This window comes from Mustela putorius, unplaced genomic scaffold, assembly GCF_011764305.1.
Source record: "Mustela putorius furo isolate JIRA1106 unplaced genomic scaffold, ASM1176430v1.1 tig00001059_pilon_pilon_pilon, whole genome shotgun sequence".
NCBI lineage: Eukaryota > Metazoa > Chordata > Mammalia > Carnivora > Mustelidae > Mustela > Mustela putorius.
This window is the reverse complement of record NW_025421553.1, coordinates 4,696,969-4,718,157: the sequence shown is the minus strand read 5'-3', so window position 1 is coordinate 4,718,157 and position 21,189 is coordinate 4,696,969. Positions and strand designations below refer to the sequence as shown.

The window sequence follows — 21,189 nt, the reverse complement described above, 5'->3', positions numbered from 1 at the left end:
AACTCCAAAGCATGTTCTCTTTATATGGTCCTGTGTGGATCCTCTAGGAGCCTTTAGCTGAATCCTGACTGGCACTGTCACATAAAGATAATACCAGATGCCAGGAAAAGAATCATGTAGAAGGGGCAGGGAGAACAAGGCCAGAAATAATAAGTGACCAAAGTGAAAAGTTCATAATTCATATGTCATCAGGTAGACTACTCAGAAAGTTATAACCATTGTTCTGGAAAAACATTACCCACAGACTCTGATTCCACCTAGCAAAGCTTAAATGCAGGAATCAAAATAATTTAACTATCCTATTAGCTATGTCCCAGAATAAAGAACAAAAATATTTAACCCCTAACAAGGTAAAATCTATAAATCTACACTATCAATCATCCAATCAAAAGTTACTAGGAGCGCAAGAAAGAAAAAAAGTGTTACTCATAATGAGTAGTGGTATATATACACAATGGAATACTATGCAGCCATCAAAAGAAATGAAATCTTGCCATTTGCGACAACATGGATGGAACTAGAGCGTATCATGCTTAGCGAAATAAGTCAAGCAGAGAAAGACAACTATCATATGATCTCCCTGATATGAGGAAGTGGTGATGCAACATGGGGGCTTAAGTGGGTAGGAGAAGAATAAATGAAACAAGATGGTATTGGGAGGGAGACAAACCATAAGTGACTCTTAATCTCACAAAACAAACTGAGGGTTGCTGGGGGGAAGAAATCAATAAATAGAAACAAATCCAGAAATGATGAATAAAAGAATTAGTAGAGAGAACACTAGTTAATATAACATATTCCATATGTTTAATAAGATAGAGAAAAGACTGAACTTGTCAAATACAAGCATGAAAGATATTTTAGAAATCCCAAATAAAATTTCCAAAAATGCAAATACAAATCTGAAATTAAAAATACAGTGGATGACATTAACAACATATTGAACTCAGCAGGAGAAAAAAAATTGCTTGACGTATCATGCTTAGCGAAATAAGTCAAGCAGAGAAAGACAACTATCATATGATCTCCCTGATATGAGGAAGTGGTGATGCAACATGGGGGCTTAAGTGGGTAGGAGAAGAATCAATGAAACAAGATGGGATTGGGAGGGAGACAAACCATAAGTGACTCTTAATCTCACAATACAAACTGAGGGTTGCTGGGGGGAGGGGGTTTGGGAGAAGGGGGTGGGATTATGGACATTGGGGAGGGTATGTGCTTTGGTGAGTGCTGTGAAGTGTGTAAACCTGGTGATTCACAGACCTGTACCCCTGGGGATAAAAATATATGTTTATAAAAAATAAAAAATTAATAAAAAAATTTTTTAAAAAATTACTTGACGATATAACAACAGAGATAATTCAAAATGAAACACAAATAAAATATTGGAAAAAATGTTTTAAGGAATCAGTGAGCCTCAGGACAACTTCAAGTGGCCCAATGTATATGTAATTGGTGTTAGCAAAGAGTGGGAGTGAGAAAAAATATTTGAAGAAATAATGGCCAATTTCCAAATTTGATGAAAAAAAACTATCACAGATGCAAATCCAACAAATCCTAAACACAGGAAACATGACGAAAACTATAGTTTGGCACATTATAATCAAATAGCTTACCACCAATGACAAAAATTTTATTTTTTGATGCTATTATAAATCAGATATGCTTTCTTAATTTCTCTTTCATTGTTAGTGTATGTTGGGCACAGCAAAGATGGCGCTGGCCTGCCTTCTCTTCCGGCTAGAAAAGGCGCCACCATGGCAGTATTGGCGCCAACGTGGCGGTTTCGGTTCCGCATATCTCTGATATTTCCTCCTCTCGCCCCCACACACACCCTACCCAGTTTACTGACTACGTAACCAAACCCCATAGGCTCTCTCCCCGCTGACCTCATTTCCCATCCCCTACCCAATATAAGCTGCAACCCCGCTCAATAAAGTGAGATCCTGCTTCGACAGATCCCCGAGCCTGGTGTCGTCCGTTGGTCCGTCCGGGTTCGCGACACTCGCCATCCCGCTCAGCCCCGGGAAGGGGCCTCCCGCTGGTCCGGTTGCCTCCACCCCTCCGAGGGAACTCCAACAAGTGTACAGAACTGTACATGATTTTTACATATTAATTTTTTGCACATTAATTTTATATCCTGCAACTTTGCTAAATTTATTAGTTCTAACGGTTTGTTTGGTTTTTTTTTTTTGATAGAGTCTTTTGGATTTTATATATAACATCATGTCATCTGTAAATAGGACAATTTTACTTCTGCCTTTCTAATTTGGATGCCTTTTTTTTCTTTCTCTTGCCTAACTGAGCTGGATAGGAACTCCAGTACTAATTTGAATATATGTGGTGAGAGTGGTCATCCGTGCCTCATTCTCCTGACCTCAGAGGAAAAACTTTCAATTTTCAACACTGAATACATTAGCTGTGGACTTCTCATATACGGCCTTTATTATGTTGAGTTACTTTCGCTCTATGCCCATTTTTTGAGAGTTTTTATAATGAAAGGATATTAAATTTTGTTGAATGCTCTTTCTGGATCTATTGAGATGATCATATGATTTTCACTCTTCATTTTGTTAATGAAGACATTATCAAAATTACATTGATTGATTTGAGATGATGAACCAAACTTGCATCCCTGGAATAAATTCCACTTGATTATGGTTCACAATCCTTTTAATGTAACTGATGAACTCAGTTTGTTAATATTTTATTGAAGATTTTTACATCCATGTTCATCAGGGATACTGGCCTGTAGTTTTCCTTTTGGTTGTCTCTTTGGTGTTGGTATCGGGGTAATGCTAGCCTTATAAAATGAGCTTGGAAAGTAGTCCCTTCTTTTCTATTGTTTGGAAGACTTGGAGAAAGACTGGTATTATTTATTCTTTAAAAGTTTGGTTGAATTCACCAGTGAAGCCATCTGATCTTTGTTAGAAGGTTGTTAATTACTGATTCAATCTCCTTACTAGTAATTGGTCTGTTCAGATTTCTATTTCCTCATGACTCAGTCTTGGTAGGTTGTATATTTCTCGGAATTCATCTATTTCTTTTAAGTGGTCAAATTTGTCAGTGTCTAATTGTTCGTGGTAGTTTCTTATGATCCTTTGTATTTGTATGAAGTCAATTGTAATGTCCACTGTCTCGTTTAGAATTTTATTTATTTGGGTCTTCTTTTTTTCTTGGCCAGTCTGACTAAAGATCTATTTTGTTTATATTTTCAATAAACCAACCCTAAGTTTTATTGATCTTATCTATTTTTTTTAATAACTACTTATTTCCACTTTGATGTTTGTGATGTCCTTTCTCCTGCTAACTTTGCACTTAGTTTGTTCTTTTTCTCATTCTGTAATGTACATAGTAATATTTTTTTTAATTTTTTATTTTTATAAACATATATTTTTATCCCCAGGGGTACAAGTCTGTGAATCACCAGGTTTACACACTTCACAGCACTCACCAAAGCACATACCCTCCCCAATGTCCATAATCCCACCCCCTTCTCCCAACCCCCTCCCCCCAGCAACCCTCAGTTTGTTTTGTGAGATTAAGAGTCACTTATGGTTTGTCTCCCTCCCAATCCCATCTTGTTTCATTGATTCTTCTCCTACCCACTTAAGCCCCCATGTTGCATCACCACTTCCTCATATCAAGGAGATCATATGATAGTTGTCTTTCTCTGCTTGACTTATTTCGCTAAGCATGATACGCTCTAGTTCCATCCATGTTGTCGCAAATGGCAAGATTTCATTTCTTTTGATGGCTGCATAGTATTCCATTGTGTATATATACCACATCTTCTTGATCCATTCATCTGTTGATGGACATCTAGGTTCTTTCCATAGTTTTGGCTATTGTGGACATTGCTGCTATAAACATTCGGGTGCACGTGCCCCTTTGGATCACTACGTTTGTATCTTCAGGGTAAATACCCAATAGTGCAATTGCTGGGTCATAGGGCAGTTCTATTTTCAACATTTTGAGGAACCTCCATGCTGTTTTCCAGAGTGGCTGCACCAGCTTGCATTCCCACCAACAGTGTAGGAGGGTTCCCCTTTCTCCGCATCCTCGCCAGCATCTGTCATTTCCTGACTTGTTGATTTTAGCCATTCTGACTGGTGTGAGGTGATATTGCATTGTGGTTTTGATTTGTATTTCCCTGATGCCGAGTGATATGGAGCACTTTTTCAGGTGTCTGTTGGCCATCTGGATGTCTTCTTTGCAGAAATGTCTGTTCATGTCCTCTGCCCATTTCTTGATTGGATTATTTGTTCTTTGGGTGTTGAGTTTGCTAAGTTCTTTATAGATTCTGGACACTAGTCCTTTATCTGATATGTTGTTTGCAAATATCTTCTCCCATTCTGTCAGTTGTCTTTTGATTTTGTTAACTGTTTCCTTTGCTGTGCAAAAGCTTTTGATCTTGACAGCAGATTTACTTTTAAAGATAATGCAAACTATTAGAAATTAGAGGAAATCTTCAAAATAATGAAAGGGAAAACTTTAAAGAAAGTCCTTTACTAAAGAGGGAACTATGAATATACAACATAACGAAGGACATAGGAAATAATAACTACATGGGTGAATATATAAGGTAAGTTTTTCTTATTTTAAAAACTCTTTTAAAGAGGGATGCCTAGGTGGCTCAGTCAGTTAAGTGGCTACCTTCAGCTCAGGTCATGATTGGATCAAATCCCACATTCAGTTCCTTGCTAAGCAGGGAGACTGCTTCTCCCTCTGCCTCTGTCTGCCACTCTGCTGGCTTGTGCTCTCTCCCTCTCTGACAAATAAATAAATAAAATCTTTAAAAAAAATAACTCTTTGAAAGATAATTGCTTTTTAAACATATGTTTAGGGGCACCTGGGTGGCTCAGTCATTAAGCATCTGCCTTCGGCTCAGGTCATAATCCTGGGGGCCTGGGATTGAGCCCCACATTGGGCTCCCTGCTCTGCAGGAAGCCTGCTTTTTTTCCCTCCTCTCCCGTTCTCCCTGCTTGTGTTCCCTCTCTCACTGTCTCTGTCAAGTAAATCAATAAAATCTTAAAAAAAAAAAAAGAAAACCTTGTGATTTAAAAAATAATAATTTTAAAAACATATGATTAATGTGAAATTTTAAAAGAATATGTAGAATTAAAAATATGAGCAATTGGGTAAAAGTCAAGAGGGAGGGAATAGAAATATACTTTAATAACATGCCAACACCACACATGAAATGGCATATTACTTGAAGCTACACTGTGATAATCTAAAGATATGTGTTATAAATTCTAAAGCCACACACACGAAAGAATAAAGGCCAATAAGCAAATAAGGCAATAAAATTGAGTAAAAAACTTAGATTAATTCAAAAGAAAGCAGAAAAAAAGAAAAAGGAAACAAGGAAAATTTTAAAATAATAATGTAATTACATACATATTATTGTATATATACATATCATTTTCACTGCAGGAATTTTTTTTCTGCAACTTGTATGTTATGTATGTATGTTATGTAATGAATGGTAGTGTCCCCATAAATTCAAAAGTTGAAGCCTTAATCCACAATGTGAAGATAACTGGAGATGGAGCATGTGAGAGATAAGCAGGTCCTGAGTGTGGAGCTCTCAGGATGGCATTAGTGGCCTAATCCTAATTAGGGTCCTAATAAGCATCCTAGGTAGAGACATGAAAGGGATGATCTCTCTCTCCACCACAGGAGAAGAGACTTGTGTGAACGCCAGGAAGAAAGCTCTAACCAAAAACCGAAGCAGCCAGCATCTTAGTCAGTGACTCCCCAGCTTTTAGAATTGTGAGAAATAAACGTTAACAACAGTTTAAGTCATCTGGTTTATAATATTCTGTTACAGCAGCCCAAGCAGAGGAAAACTCACTTAGCCTCACTCTGCAACTGAAAAATAATGACTCACGAGATTGTTACTCCAAGCCTTTTGGAAAAGGAGATAAAAATGCCCGTGGCTGTTCCTTACGTAATTGCTCTGGAACACGGTTTCTCAGGTGCATGTGATACTGAGACACCTAGTGGTGGGCAGTTTATCTAAAGATGAAAGGAGACTCGCAAGCTCAGTGTTTTACATTTTAACTTATAAAATGCACAGTTGGGCCTCTCCCCAAAGGGCTTTTGATACATTAACTTCCCTTTACATCACCCCTGTGAAGAATAAAGAGAAAACAGAGGGGGTGCCTGGGTGGCTCAGATGGTTAAGCATCTGTCTCTGCTCAGGTCTTGATCTCAGGGTACTGGGGGCTCCCTGCTCAGTGGGGAGTCTGCTTCTCCCTTTCCCTCAGTCCCCTCCCTTCCCTTCCCCTTACCTCCACCCTTCCCCACTCCCTCTCTTTCTCTAATGAATAAACAAAATCTTTAAGAAGAGAAAGAGAGAGAGAAACAAGAATGTGTAAGCAAAGACAAGACCATGTGCCCTCATCTCCTGATTCCTGTTACTAGTTGACTACTCATTAACCCACTACATTTAAATTTTAATTATTAATAATTAAATAATAGTGTGGTAATAATTTTAATTAACTCTCATGTTTTTAAAAAATAATTTATTTACAAAATAAAATATCACAAGACATTATCTGAATCTTTGAATTTACTTCTGTGCAACTAATCAATGGTTGCTTTATAAACATTAACCAGAACTGAATTACAAGAAGATGTAATGAGACCATGTTCTAGGTCCTAAACAGAATGTGGATATAAGCACCATATCTAAATTCAAATTCACAGGTCCGAAATTATCAAAATTATTCAAAAACTATTGTCCTCTAAAAAAAATCCCTCAAAAAATTAAGTCACCAATAGAAAGGCTCTGGTTTTGTAAAAATTCAAGTATACATGGGTAAAGTAATTCAGCTCATTGTATCAGAGAAGTTTGGGGGTTTAGAGGGAAAGCAAGTATTCTTCATTTAATTAAATTACAGTGAAGTTATACATTGGCACACTCTTCTAACAGGAATAACACTAACACTGTAATTCTATAAATCTCTTCTTTCAAACAGGTGAGAGAAGCCTATATTCTCTGAAATATAGAGTTACTAAGATTCATTCCCGGCTTTGTATAATAAAAGAGTATGGAATACTTACTGTAGATCTCTGTTTTTAAATTCCATCACTTCTTTTCAAATGCATTTTTGAAATGAAGTCTGTAAACTTTTTGTATAAAAGGCCAGATAACAAATACTTTAAGCTTTGCAGCCCAGTTGGTTTCTGTCTCAATTATGCAACTCTGTCTTTGCCGCAGAAAAGGAGCCAGAGACAAGGCTGTGAAAAAAAAAGGGCATGTCTGTATCCCAATAAGTTTGAGTCACAAAAACTGGCAAGTGAACACGATTCAGCCTACAGGCTGTAGTTTGCTGACCCCCTGCTCTAAGTTCCCAATATCTGTTCTAGGTGGTAGCCCCACTTAGGGACAAACCCCAGATCAAGCTCTTGGACCCCATATTTCTTTGCTGTCCACTTATCCTCCTCAACCTTCCACAGTCTTCTCCTTCTTTCTATATCTTCCCCTCTTCACCCCCACCCTGAATCTGGAATTCTCAAGCAGCCCTTTCTCAGAAATTCTGACTGGCTCTACGGGAAGAAAGTAAACCTTAATGAGGCAGTACCATAAAACGGTTATTAAAGACTTACTACAATTAGGAGAGGAAATACTTAGGGTGATTGTTCAAACCAGTTACGTTATTGATAACAGTGGGATTCATGATAGGGGAAATACTTGGAGGCCCTCAGACATACCACATGAGAAATAAGCTAGTGGCTACCACCTGACTCACATAACATCACTTTTCTTGAAAGCGTATCATATGTAAACAATGAGGGCTCAGCTACGAAATAAGTTACACAACAGAGTCAAGTAAGTGTGTGTACAGCTTACTTACAAATCTCAGCTGACAACGTTTACTAGGAAGAGATGTCATTTGAAAAAAAAAAAAAAAAAGGAAAATTACAGAATTTCTAATAACTCACCTTTCACACTTAAAGTAAGAGTAGGGAAACTTATTTCTAAAAATTAAATTTAATTATACAAGAACCATATTTCCTGTGTAAAAGTTATAGAACTAGTATGATGCCACAAGGCAGACACAAAAGGCGATGAAGCTGATTACTTCAAGTGATAACACGCTGGTGACCCCTGTAGGTAACTCTATCAGTCAGGGAGTCTAAAGGAAACCAATGGCACATTCAAACTTGGCAACTGTAGAAGAATTTAACAAAACTATTTAATAAGGGTATAAGTAGGAAAATCAACAATAATCACATAATTTACTGTTTAAATTGTGTCACCTTTAAGGGTAAAAAGAAGCCTTATTAATAAATTACGCCAGGACAATGGGTATAGACTAGGTCTGGCCCAGCCAAACTGCAACACTCAGAATAGAGCTGTACCCTTAGGCTAACAAGAAGAAGGGGCCATTATCACCCTTAGACCTAAAAACACAAAGAAAGGGAATTTTACCAAAACCTGAAAGGAAGCAATATGAAAAGATCCACCAGTAGGAGCCAGGGCCCTCAGGAGAAGAAAACATTCAGTTTAAGAGAAGCCAACCTGGGGGCGCCTGGGTGGCTCAGTGGGTTAAAGCCTCTGCCTTCAGCTCAGATCCCAAGACCCTGGGATCAAGCCCCACATCGGGCTCTCTGATCCGCAGGGAGCCTGCTTCCTCCTCTCTCTCTCTCTGCCTGCCTCTCTGCCTACTTGTGATCTCTGTCAAATAAATAAATAAAATCTTTAAAAAAAAAAAGAGAGAGAAGCCAGCCTGGAGGGAGTGGGTGAATTAAAATCCCAAATTCACTGTTCTCCTGCTCCCTGATTGCTTGCCAAAATCTCCCATTGGCTGAATCCAACCTGAGGCTGGAGGTCAAGGGAGCCTATTGATGCCATTCTTATGGGCCAGCTTCCCTTGAGTATAAAGCAGGTTAGGGAAGGGTGGAGAGTATATCTGCAGGTACTCAGTATAGTAAATATCTTTGCAAAGGTATTAAAATTGAAGCTATCCTTCACCTCTGACCTCCTTTCCAACTCTTTTGACACATTCTAAGAAAGCTCAGCTGTTACTATTTTCTGAATGATCTTCTTCCTGTTCATTGCCTATTAGATTGTAGAAGAATAAAGTAAGCAAGATATTTTACCTCCAAATGGCTGAGGGTAAAACTGTTTCTTTACACATGAAGGAGTGCAGGCCTTAGGTTTTCATCTATTTGGGCTCTTTTACTCCCTAATTTAAAAATATGTGAGAACATTTCTCAGCCATAGGCTGATTATGTAGGTATCTTCAACCATGGAATAAAATAAAATAAAATATATTTATTTATTTATTTATTTATTTATTTATTTATTTTTGCATTTGTCATTAAGAAACTCCCTCACTCCACTTTCTGGTCTAGAAATGTCCCCAAAGGATCTTAGAGGAAGTATGGAGTTTGGTAAAAATACAATCAGTGGTTCAAACCAGCAACAAGGCCACTTGAGTACAAAAGCGAATACAAAATTAATGGGCAAAATGGACATGTACCACAGTCATCACAAACCATACACTGACCACTTCACGTTACACAAACAGTACACCTGACTATGACCAATGAAGGGAGAATATAAGGAAAGAAATAAAGTTTGCTTCTGCAAAGTGTGGCCCATCCTTTCTGCATAAGTGAGAACCAAGAGGTGGAGTGATTATATGACCAGCATCCTGAAAAATCTATTGTAATCACTTTTCTTCCAGGCCTAGCTACTGGAAAAAGTGCATTTTCATACTTCCTAAAATATTAACAAGCAAATGTTGGTGTCATCCACTTTTCTTACTCTATAGTAGAAGATATCTCCCCTTTCATCAGTAACCCATGTGACATCCTTCCCATTTTTTAAGTATTCTTTAAAAAAGTAGAAAATTTTAATGAAAAAATAGCACCTCTTTTTCACTTACAACTTGGATCTATATCTTCAAACAGACTGAAATTTGCATGAGGACTAGGCTACCTTAAATATTCAGGATAGTTAAAAGAAGAGAAGGAAAGTAAATTTTAAAGGAGGTAGGGAAAGAATGAGTAAGAGAATGAAAAAGAAAGAAAACCATTATTAAAAACAATAACAAAAATACTAAAAAAAAAAAAAAAGAAAAGAAAAGAAAGGAATGAAAGATCTTTCTAGTGAAGGTAAGAGAAAAGAGCCGTGTTGTAGGTCATTTTCTGGCCCAGTTCATGCATGAGAGTATTGCCTAAGCTTTCTGAGTAACCAGAGTGCTACAAATGATATCGCTTCTGTTTCCTACTATCAGAAAGACACCGTTCTTAACCTAACCTAGTATTTCCATAACTACACATATAGATGCTGTTCACACCTTCAGCATTTGATTTGAACAAATGGAAAGAGAAAAAAAATGGAAATCTATTCAGTCCACCAGGAATTTTCAGAGATTCCCTTATAGGAGTGGTAGCCCCCAGGCAAGCCATAGGTGGATTCTAGTAGGAGGGCAGCAAAAAGCTACCAGGATTTTAAAGAAAAGAAAAAGAAAAGCTCTCTCTAGAGAAATCCTTTCATATGAAATAATTTGCTTCTTAACAACGATCTTCAAAGGTTAACATCTTTTAATTTATTGAGGATTTATTGACTATTACTACATGCAGTACATAAGACTGTCCAATGGTGGTTATTATGACAACCACAGGCATAAGAAAAATCGGCTTCCCTAGCAAGCTGGTAGAACCCTCCCCATTCTCTCCTTTGCAGTGGTTGCTTGGAAAATCAGAACCACTTCTGAGCTTGTCCTAATCCCCCAGTTTTATTTTTTTATTTTTATTATTTTTGTTTTTATTATTTTTATATATTTTTATTTTTATTATTTTTGTTTTTATTTTTATTATTTTATTTTTTTTTAAAAATTAAAGTATAGCTGACTCACAATATTACATTAGTTTCAGGTATATAACATAGTGATTTGACAAGTCTATTCCTTATGCTATGCTCACCACAAACGTACCTACCATCTATCACCATACAATGCTAATTCAATACCATTGACTATATCCCCTGTATTGTACCTTTTATTCTCATTATTTATTCATCCATAACTGTATGCCTGTATCTCCTACTCTTCTTCACCTTTAATTCTCTAGTTCTTAATAATGTTTTTCTATGGGTTTTTATACCTGATTCACACTTCCTTTAATTCCTTGGTTTCTTTCTTTGGCTTTATCTTGACTGTTTCTTACCTTCTGGTACCAATATGGTACCAGATACTGGTAACAATTACCAGTACTGCAAGTCACTTCAAATGTTTTTGGAAAAAGTAAATTGATGTTGAACAAATCAATTATCATGAAACATTTCTTGCTTCTAAAGATCTCATAGTCTAATAAAAAGATAAAGTTGAAAAATATTATTGAAATATTACACCATGAATGGAGATTATAAAAGAAAAGCCCAAAATAAGTATGTCTTAAAGGGGAATGACACCACATCCAGTAGGACAACACTTTTCTAGCGAAAGGAGTACTGAATGACGGGAGAATATCAACACCTGAGGGTGTGAGGCTGGGAAGAAGAAAGCTTAGGGCACATTTAGAGCATATTAAAGTCAGATACTATTTAGCAGAAACCTAAGAGAATGAAGGAGATAAGGCTGGAAAGACAGCTGGGAGCCAAGTGATTGTATATGTCAAGGCAACTGGGAGTCTATCAAGCCGAAAAATGATATGATCAAAGTGATCTCAGAGGTCACATGGTTACAAATAAGGAAATTAGGGGCCCTGGGGATAAGTGTTTAGCAGTATGTTTAACAGGTAGAGATGACTTCCAGGATGCGAGAGGAGGAGGCACCCTGTCTGCATAATCTCTACCAAGACCCACACAGACGCAAAGTTGTAAAAGAAGAAGCAAAAGAAGGGAGGGAACTTCGTCACACCCTAGAAAACGCAAGCTGAACCTCTCAGAGGGCTGCAGTCTTCTGTCCCTACTCCCATAGGCATATCCGAACCCAGTGAAGAAATCTGTCTGGAGCTCCCGCTTGCTGACAAGAAACACCTCTGATGTCACAGCAGATGAATCAAGCTTTGGCAGCATCCTACAACACCCTGAAAAGTTGATGATGGGGAGAGGGACAGCGAGATTTCTTTCCCAAAGTATGCTGCCATGACAAAAAACAAAAACAAAAAAAACCCTAAACTTTAAGGATTCCAGAAAAGCCCATTTGGAAGTCATCGGTGAATCAGCGCCTTCCTGTGACTCGGGTTAGCGCCACAGTTTTTAATCCCCAGGCTTTAACAAGACAACTGGGTCCAGCTGTACTGGTCCAGCTGTTGGAACCTTTTATGAAAAAAAAGTTCACTTCTGGCCCAAGTCCCAACCCCACCCCCACCGCCTGAGTCTGCGCTTTTCCCGCCTCCCTCGCCACCCCCTGCAGTTGTTCCCAGGCACCGCGTGGCCTGTGACCTTTGCTAGGACTCACGTGGGGCGCTCTGCTTCAGCGGCTTCGGTGATGATTCCTAGGAACTTCCCAAGGACGAGGACTCTGCAGGCTCTGACACGCAAGGGGTGGGGGTGAGGGGAGGAAGAGGGGAGCTGGTTGTCTGGAGAGCCCCGAGCGGCGCGGGCCAAGCTCGGGCGGAGCGGGGTTCATCCCCCAGAAGCCCAGTCAGTGTCGGCCTTCCGTCCATTCAACTCCTGTCGCGGTTGCCACAGCCCAGAAGGCAGCTTAGACATCATCACTGACTCTCTCCCTGACTCACTTCGCTGCGCTTCAACACCCTTTTCTGGATGAACAAGGGTTTGCAAGCCACAAATCCGCGCAGGCCACCTCGTTGTTCCTCCTGTCCCTACAACCCGCGCGGGCGCTCAGGCCCGTGGCAACCGAAGTAGTGGAGACTGCGCAGCGTGGGGCTAAGCGCCTGGGACGCACGGGCGCACGAGTCCTGCGCGCCTCCGGAAGCGCCGCGCGCTGGACAGCAGCCTCCCAGGGCGCGCACCGTGGCGCACCACGCGGCGCAACGCGGCTCCGCTTCTTGTGTGGCGCCCTCGCCCTTACGCCGGCCTTTAGAGCTGAGAAAAAGGATTGGCGTTAGGCTTTGTGGTTTTCAGTTTCTTGACACCTATAAAACATGCTAGAGAAGACCGCAGCCCCTGAGGTCCCCCAATCAGCCAAGAGTAGGCGCTTCTTTCCTGAAGTGCTTTGAAAAGTGAGTGCTTTGAGGGCGAACCCCATCAGATCTTGTTCCATTCATTTCAGCTTCGTTATCACCCCCATGCCTGAGGTTCTGGTCACTCACTGTTGCATTTTAATGCCTTCGCTCGGATGTGCAGCCCAAGCCTGAGGCTGTATCCACTTTCCAAAGCATCCCATTAAGTAAGCACGTGTGTTTTCTCAGTTGCCACAGAGGGAAAGAACTAGTTGAAAGTGGCCAAAAGAAATGCTCAGGGTGTACGGCATGTGTAAGCATCAGTACTTAGTCCTTAGAGTGGTTGCCCTTTGGGGGTATTTATTTTCCCATCAGAAGGGGGCTTAGCCATGGAAATGGCTCCTTAGGAGAAAGATACAGGTATCTGTTTCTTAAAGCACTTCCAGGTACACATCAAGGGTTTAGGGCAAACATAAAAGGAAGAAGGTGAGGGAAATTCCTGATGATTTTACCAATGTGAAAACTCCATAGATTTGGCTAGTTCTAGTTTTTCTTTCATGTAATCAATTCAGAATTCTATAAAGGAAGAGAATGACATCAAGGAAAATCATTGGCCTAGAAGAAAAGAGCCCGTAGGCGTTTAGGTGTTATATATGTGGAGCCAGAAAGCTCTGGAGCATCAGGGAGACTCCAACTTCAGGCAACAGCATGGGTGAATATGGGCTTCATGTGCACTGGGAACGAGAGGCAAAGAGTGGTGTCTGGGCACATAACTCTAAGGCAGGCCTTGCAGATATAGAGCCGATTTACTGTGGATGGAAAGAGTTTAGTGAGACACCAGGGTGGAAATGGGTTTCCAAGTACATTGCCTGATGCTTTATTATTGGTCTTTCAGTTTTTTTCAGGAAGATCTTCATCTTGCAACTAGTAGGGCTGGTGCTATCCTACAATTTCACTGACTGTGACTTTGAAAAGATTAGAAAGAAATATCAGGAAGTCATTTATCAAGCCCTGGAGAAATATATGAATGGGGTAAGTGAAGAAACATTTTTTTAAAAAACAAATGTGTTTTCATCAAAGAATAGTCATACCCATATACAAGCTACTTTAATTTTTAAGGAAAGAAAAATAATTTGGAAAAAATCATGGCCCAGCATTTTGTCAAAAATTTTTATAAGTGATATTTAAATATATTGGCTTCTCAAACAACTACCTAAAAATTGGCACACATTAAGTGTGCAGATACTGATAAGGAGCACACATATCTATCAAGGTGTCTATTCTCTGTCAAAGTCCTGCTCCATCAGTGCAATAGAAAGACAGTGGGAAAGAGCTTGAGAGAGAAAGGAGAGTAAAAAAGAAATTCTTGTGAACTAAGGCCTAACTAGAGATAATAGTCCTGGGAAAGGTGCATTTCGGTTCTTTCTAATGTGCTAGAAGCCTTAGAATGCCATTATGGGATAAGGTGCTCTTCACAGTTTTAATATATAGTAGTAATCATTTTCCTGATTATTCTAATTTCTGGCTAGAGCATGCATGTGTGAAATGCATGAATGGCTACAAGGCAGATGAGGGCATTCAAAAAGATGGTATTGTTGCTCACTTGTGTAGTCCTATATGCAAGTGTGCCCAGTTTGATTGTGGTGGGAGGATCTCTCTTTAGGACCAGGATTCTTTGATATCTAGTTTCAAACAGTAGCAGGCACTATCTGAACTCAGAGGGTTTCACTACCTTGTCAATGACAAGGACAGGTGCATAGGAAACAAGTGCCTAAGTGGTAACTGCTTTCAGAGCATCCTTAACACCTGGGAGCAGGCAGCGGGGACGGGGGGGGGGGGGGGGGGGGGGGGGGGCTTATGATTTCCCCTTTGAACTAACTCTTTACCCTTCTTGTCATTTTTTTTTTTCTTTCTTCCAGATCAAAAGCACCGAATTTAACAATCCCATCTACTGTGAAGACCCGGTGAGTGAGTGGTCAGTACTGCTGACTTTCTCCAGAGAGACACCAGGCATTCTCCGGAGAGGGTGTCCTCGCTGTGCGTAGAACCGCAGGCGGTGGCAAGGCTCCCAGGCGTCGCAGACCACGTAGGGAGGCGGGGCTGCCGGAAACCCCTGGGCGGGTGCCCAGCTTGGGATACTATTTCTGTTCCAATTTAGGGCAAGGAAGTCTCTCCCCGGAGCGAGCGGGATTCCGGGAGAGTCCCCCCAACCCCACCTCCCCACCCCGCGCCCCTGGGAGGAAAGGCAAATCGGGAACCCGGACCAGGCAATCACGTCAGAGCCCCTCCCGAGGTGCACAGCCTCGGTTCTGGGCGCCGCCTCTTGGCAGTCGCCTGGGCCGGGAGACCCAGGCGGAGCGAGAACCTCAAAACGCCCTCTTCCTCCTCCCTCCATGGGTTCTTTCTCCCTCTCTTCCACCGAGACCTCTTCCTCCCGCTCGAAACGAGTTTGTTGTGGCTCCCGCTCCCCATCCTGCATCTCCCCCGCCGCATCTTCCATTCATTTCTTACCGACTGTGGGTTTTTTTTTTTTTTTCTGTTTGTTTGTTTGTTTGTTTTTCCTGGTGTTTTTGTCTTTACTCGTAAACCTTGCTGCCCGTGAGCAGCCGGATTGCCTTACTAAAATCGAGCGCATTACCTTCTATCCCACCCACGGCTGCACGTCTCTCGCCAAGGAAATCTTTGCGATAGGAACTAATGCTACGCTCACTCTCCAGTGCCCAGGCTACTCCGGAATGCAAGTAAGCCAATACATTGGACTTTCGCTTTAGAATTAACCTTAGTTAAAGTGGGCCTTGGTTGCAGAAGTCGTTAGGATTTTTATTCGGGACCTATCATTTCCAAGAGCAAAAGAGCCGGGTAAAAGCTGTAGATTTAGCCCCACGTTCACGCGGGGACCCCAAACCCATCTACTTCTAAGGTTCTGGTTGGGAAGAATTGTAGTTCTAACTTTAGGCAGTATTCCGTCCTGCCTGCCCGTGCATGAGAGGGTGATTATCCACCCAAGGACCCAACCTAGACCTTCAAAATCACAATCCGGATGCATGGTCTCCTAAGGAGATTATCACTTAATAATGTGTGCTTCTCTCTTAAAATGTTAAATTATACCTTTAATTTCTACCCACGTTTGCTTAATTGTTTGTATGGCTGTCTCCTTACATAATGGATTTTTGTATATGCAGTTATATGCATTTGGATGGATGTGTAACTTTAAATAGAAACAGTAGTACAGAGTTAGGGGCAGGAAATCTGGAGAAGCTCTTGCCTGATTTTGAATCCTAGCCCCAAAACTTCTAACTTAACTTCTAGGCTCAGTGTGAGTTTCATCTGCAAAATGAGGGTCTTATTAGCAAATTCCATATAGAGTGTTTATGAGAAATAAATCAGTCAATAGATGTTGAAGTACTTAGAGTAATGCCTGGCACAGGACAAATCTTCAGTAAATACTTATTTCAGCAGGCAAGTAAAATAGGGCATTTTTCTCCTTGATGACAAATTTAAAAAAGAGAAAAGAGAGACAAGTGCGAGTATGTGTGACTACTGCCTGCCTATTAACTGGTGACCTTTCTCAGTCTGCACGCTAAGTGTGTAGCTGCCTTGTCACTACTTTAGAGTTTGAAGATTAAGCCATATGGTCCATCCAGACTGGGCATGAGTTAAACACTCAATACCAGACAGCCATGTGAAAAACCTGTTTGGCTCTATACTTTCTATCAAACAGACTGGCACATCTACAGATGGCCATAACTATATTTATCCATATGAAGAACATAGAAGACAATCTAGATCAAGTTCTGGACAGCTTGTGAAAAAGGGAAAGTCTGACTAATTTATTTCAGCCCCCTCCCAAGCCTAAAAGGAGAGCCTAAGTCTAATAATATTTATGATTCAACAGATTTTAGATTATAAGATTTTTGCTTAGTAACCTGATAAATTTGCTTGATCTCAATACTGTGTGTCTAGAAGGCCCAGTCTGCCACTACCCAAGAGTAATTCAGGTGAAGGAACACACAGGAAGATTATCACAATCTTTTTTTTTTTTTTAAAGTTAAACTCCTCTTTAGTCTGTGCACATGTAGGTAGTAGGTGGTGGGAGGGACAGAAAGGAGGAGAACTTTGGATCCAAATAATAGGTCTACTGGATTATATCCATAAAGAGGCGTACACTGTGTTCTTGAGGTACTTATGGCCTTGTCAGAGAGATCATGAAACCATCAACCGAATTATTTATTTAGTCATTCAATAAATATTCAACATTTCCTACGTAAAAGACATTGTGCTCAACACTACAGGGAATACGCATGATGCAATAATAAAAACAGCACGTAAGTGTGAGCCAAGTTAAATGAAACAACCCTCCGAAGCACCAGAAGAGTTTCCAAAAGAAAAGTCTGAGCAGAGGCCTTGTAACGGAGGTGGTGCTTGGCCTTGAACCAAGAGTAGGCGGGTGGAGAGATGGGAGGGCATTCCTCTGGAGAAAGCCCACAGGAGAAGCCAGTTAGTAGGTGTTTTGGCAACACACTTGAGACATGGATTTGCGTAAAGAAAACCCTGCCATTCGATGGTTGTTAAAGATAGTGACAGTCCTGACCATTGATTCTCTTATTCCACAGACATATAATACCCAGGCAAAGAAGAAAAGAAAGAAAAGAGAAGTCACAACGTATAAATGCCGGGAACAAGTTGCATACTTAATGGGACTGTGGCGTCGTTTCAGTCGCATTTCTTAAAAACAAAATACACCTTCCTTAAGGCTGTATTTCATAGCAACAAAATAAATCATCATTATTAGGTAGATGTAATGTTAACTCTAACTGTGACATTTAGAAGACCACTGATAGTTATTTTTTAATTATGGTAGGGTTTCTTAACTTATTTTTGTAAGCTGTTGTTTGATGTGGGCAGGGGAAATACTGTCCCTCAAATGGAGAGGGATGTAGCAGAGATGCCTGAGCCACTGGCTGTGTGAGGTGATTTTTGGCTGCACCTACATAAGCCTTACTTCCAGGGAAGTATCTAAACACAACGTAGAAAGGGAAAGGAGAAAGTTAAGGCAAGAGAAGCTTGAACTCAACAGCTTGGAAACATCTGTTTAAAAGGCAAGAATTTCTTCTACATGTACTGATAATTCTTATGTTCTCATACCAAAAACATACAAAAGAAGAAAATAAAAGCAAAAAGAGGTGCACAAAAAGTTGTACATCTAATGAAGCAATTTGAAAGAATTTCCAAGCAAAATTTGTAGAAGTATTGTAAATCAAGTTTTAAAAATTATCTGACAAGTTTTATATATATACATATATATATATATATATATATATGCAAGTAGTTTCTGAAGAAGTGTCTTTGCTAAAGCTAAAATATATATATTTTAACATTTATGGAATATATTTTTTATTTATTTGTAAGCACTTTTAAAAATATACATATTGCTTTGTAATTGACACTATATATTTCTTAATAAAAAATTCTCAAATTATCTTCTTATGAATGGTCTTTTTGGTATAGTTAGTAGACAGTTTCACACACAACTTTCTGAGGGGTATCACTTTTTTCAGGTCTTTTTTGAGGTCTAGTCTTAATTTCTATTAATTTACAATGTTTTTTACTGAAGTATAATTAACATGTAACATTATATTAGTTTCAGGTATTCAACATAGTGATTCAGTATTCGTATATATTGCAAAGTGATTGTCACACCCTGATTAGTATCTGTCATGAAACTAATTTTTTTGTGATGAAAACTTTTAAGATCTACTTTTCTTCAGTCCATTATCTCCCCTCATCCTTGAAGTCTACTGGCTACAACCCTCCTGCTTTGTGCCTTATCCCTGCCTATGGAGAGAACATTTGGGGAAAGGTGGTTTCAAAATGCATTCCAATTATCTTTCTCCTAAGTTGTGCCTCTAGTCCTCCCTTCCTTACCCTATTTAACTTCCCCCACATCTGGAGGAGACAATAGAGTCTAAAGTAAACAATGCCAAATCCATTCTCCTATTCTGGAATGCCTGCTGCCAACTAGAGTAGCAGGTTAACCTCTCACTCATCTTCCTGTGGGAGGCGCCACCCTAGCCATAGAGCCCAGGCCAAAATGGAAAAGATAGCAGTATGTTGTTTTTTACCTTGAGTGGAAAATTTCCCCTGACCACTGCTCTGAGGGCTGGTGCTCACAGAAGAAGAGAGGTTCAAGGTTCCTAAATCCATCTTACCTGCCAACAGGTAAGAGGAAGCTTACATTATGTATCTAAAAAACATTTATGGAGCACCTAGTGTGTGCCACGCCTTCAGCCAAGTACCAGGAATACAAAAGTAAAACACAGATTTTACCCGAGAAACTCAGAGTGTTGCTGAATAGGCAGTTTCCTTTACCCTGAGGGAATTTTCTTTGTCCTCTTTCCAACAAACAAAGTCTTCTTTAAAAACCTCAGGACCCTAAATGTCATCATAAGAGAAACTCCTTTGGGTCTAGCATAGGCTAGTATTCATTCATTTCCTATGCAAAAGGTGGGAAAAGTGATGACAGTTTAAGCCTATTAGCTCCATTTTACTAGCGGTGAGCTGATGAGATTATACTAAACTGTGAAAAGAAATATTTTCACATTTTTTTTCTCAAGGTGTTTTCCAATTTCCCTGTAAGCAGAGAGGAATGAAGAACTGAAGACAGAAGAGGCAGCTCAAAGTCATCTGACTGAATGCAGTTTGAGTTTCCTGTTTTATCTTTAAAATTTTGTATAATTTATGTATTTTATTTTTCTGTATACCCCATAGGTGTTTTAATACAAATACTTGCTGTCAATAAAAGTAATGTGCAAGAAGATGCACCATATTAATCAAGTAAGAACTTTGCCAAGTGTAAAGAAAATGTGGATTATATATGTCTACTTTTTGAAATGCACTGAGGTTTTCAGGGTGAATTCGTATATAGTCCATTCTATAAATGTTCCATGGTCTGTGGAAAGAAAGTTGCAAGATCTGGTTTAAGCGTATATATCTACTGAAGTTCCTTTGTTGATTAGGCTATTGGTATCATCTATATCCTCATCTCGTGAGATGGAAACAAAAAAGCACGCAGCAGCAATTGCAGTTGGAAGTTACCTTATGATCATCTTTCAGATGAAGCCGGGAATGGCAGAGAAATAAGATAGAAAGGACCTGAGGTTTTCAGTGCACAAATGAATGGGTGGACCGACCAAACTTGAAGTCCATCCTAATTTCCCACTGTGTGAGTGGGATGAGTAAAGGTTTGGTTTTGAGTTTGTGTGTATTGTTACCTATTGCTGAAAGAGGCAATTTATCTGAATGCCAAAAAGAGAGGCTTTAATTGAAGGAATAATTGGAAGTGCGGTTGGGTGTGAGGGTAGTAAGCAAGATGAAGCCAGGTCTTAATATCACGGGGAACAAAGCCTAAGTTGGGACCTGGGATGGAAGGGGCAGTACTGGAGAAGTTGGCATATAAAAAAAATGCCACTCTTTAGCATATTTCATATTGCTTCCTCTAAACAAGTCTCTTCTTGACTTGGGAGATTATAGCTGAGCTGCTACTTTTCTAGAGTGTGCTCCCGGATGCCCTATTTTTATGACCCTCCTCTTCTATTTTCCCCTTCACTATTTATGCTTCTTATGGAAAAAGAGATGGTAAGGGATTTCAGATTGTGTTGAGGATGAATTTAGACTGTGTTTGGAGCAGATATCTTACATATGAAAATTTGTGGAATAATTTGGGGTAAATAGATCACTTGGATGTGGAATTTGAAGTAGTGAAATCTTATGAGTATGGCTCATATTTTGCCCTGGTACAATGCCTAACACACAGTGGATTCTCAGTAAATACGCTGAGTAAATGAACAAATGCATTAAATTGAAATTAAAAGTTAAATATCTGTTTCCCAAGAAGAAACTGTTCCTTAAAGGCTAGCATGAGTCAAAAATGAAATCAGCAGCAGCAGTTGGATAAGCTATCTGGTGTCTGCCACCTGCTTTCTCCCCAACATTATTTCTATAGGTATCTAAAAGGCAAAGAATTAGCATATTCTAAAATGAATCAATGTTGTTGTAGTCTGCCACTCTTCTCTACAGCCTTCCTTTAAAAAAAAA

At 39.7% G+C, this 21,189-nt stretch overlaps 1 protein-coding gene across 1 annotated transcript; it reads left to right on the top strand.

Moving 5' to 3' along the window:
- Positions 1 to 13,803: 13,803 nt before the first annotated feature.
- LOC101677509 (thymic stromal lymphopoietin) lies at positions 13,804 to 18,487 on the top strand. Its single transcript, XM_045087102.1, is given in 6 exon segments — positions 13,804 to 13,842; positions 13,895 to 13,979; positions 13,982 to 14,127; positions 15,015 to 15,059; positions 15,702 to 15,836; positions 17,709 to 18,487. Coding segments are annotated over 6 exon segments (567 nt in total). The 3' UTR covers positions 17,826 to 18,487.
- The last annotated feature ends 2,702 nt before the right edge of the window (positions 18,488 to 21,189 follow it).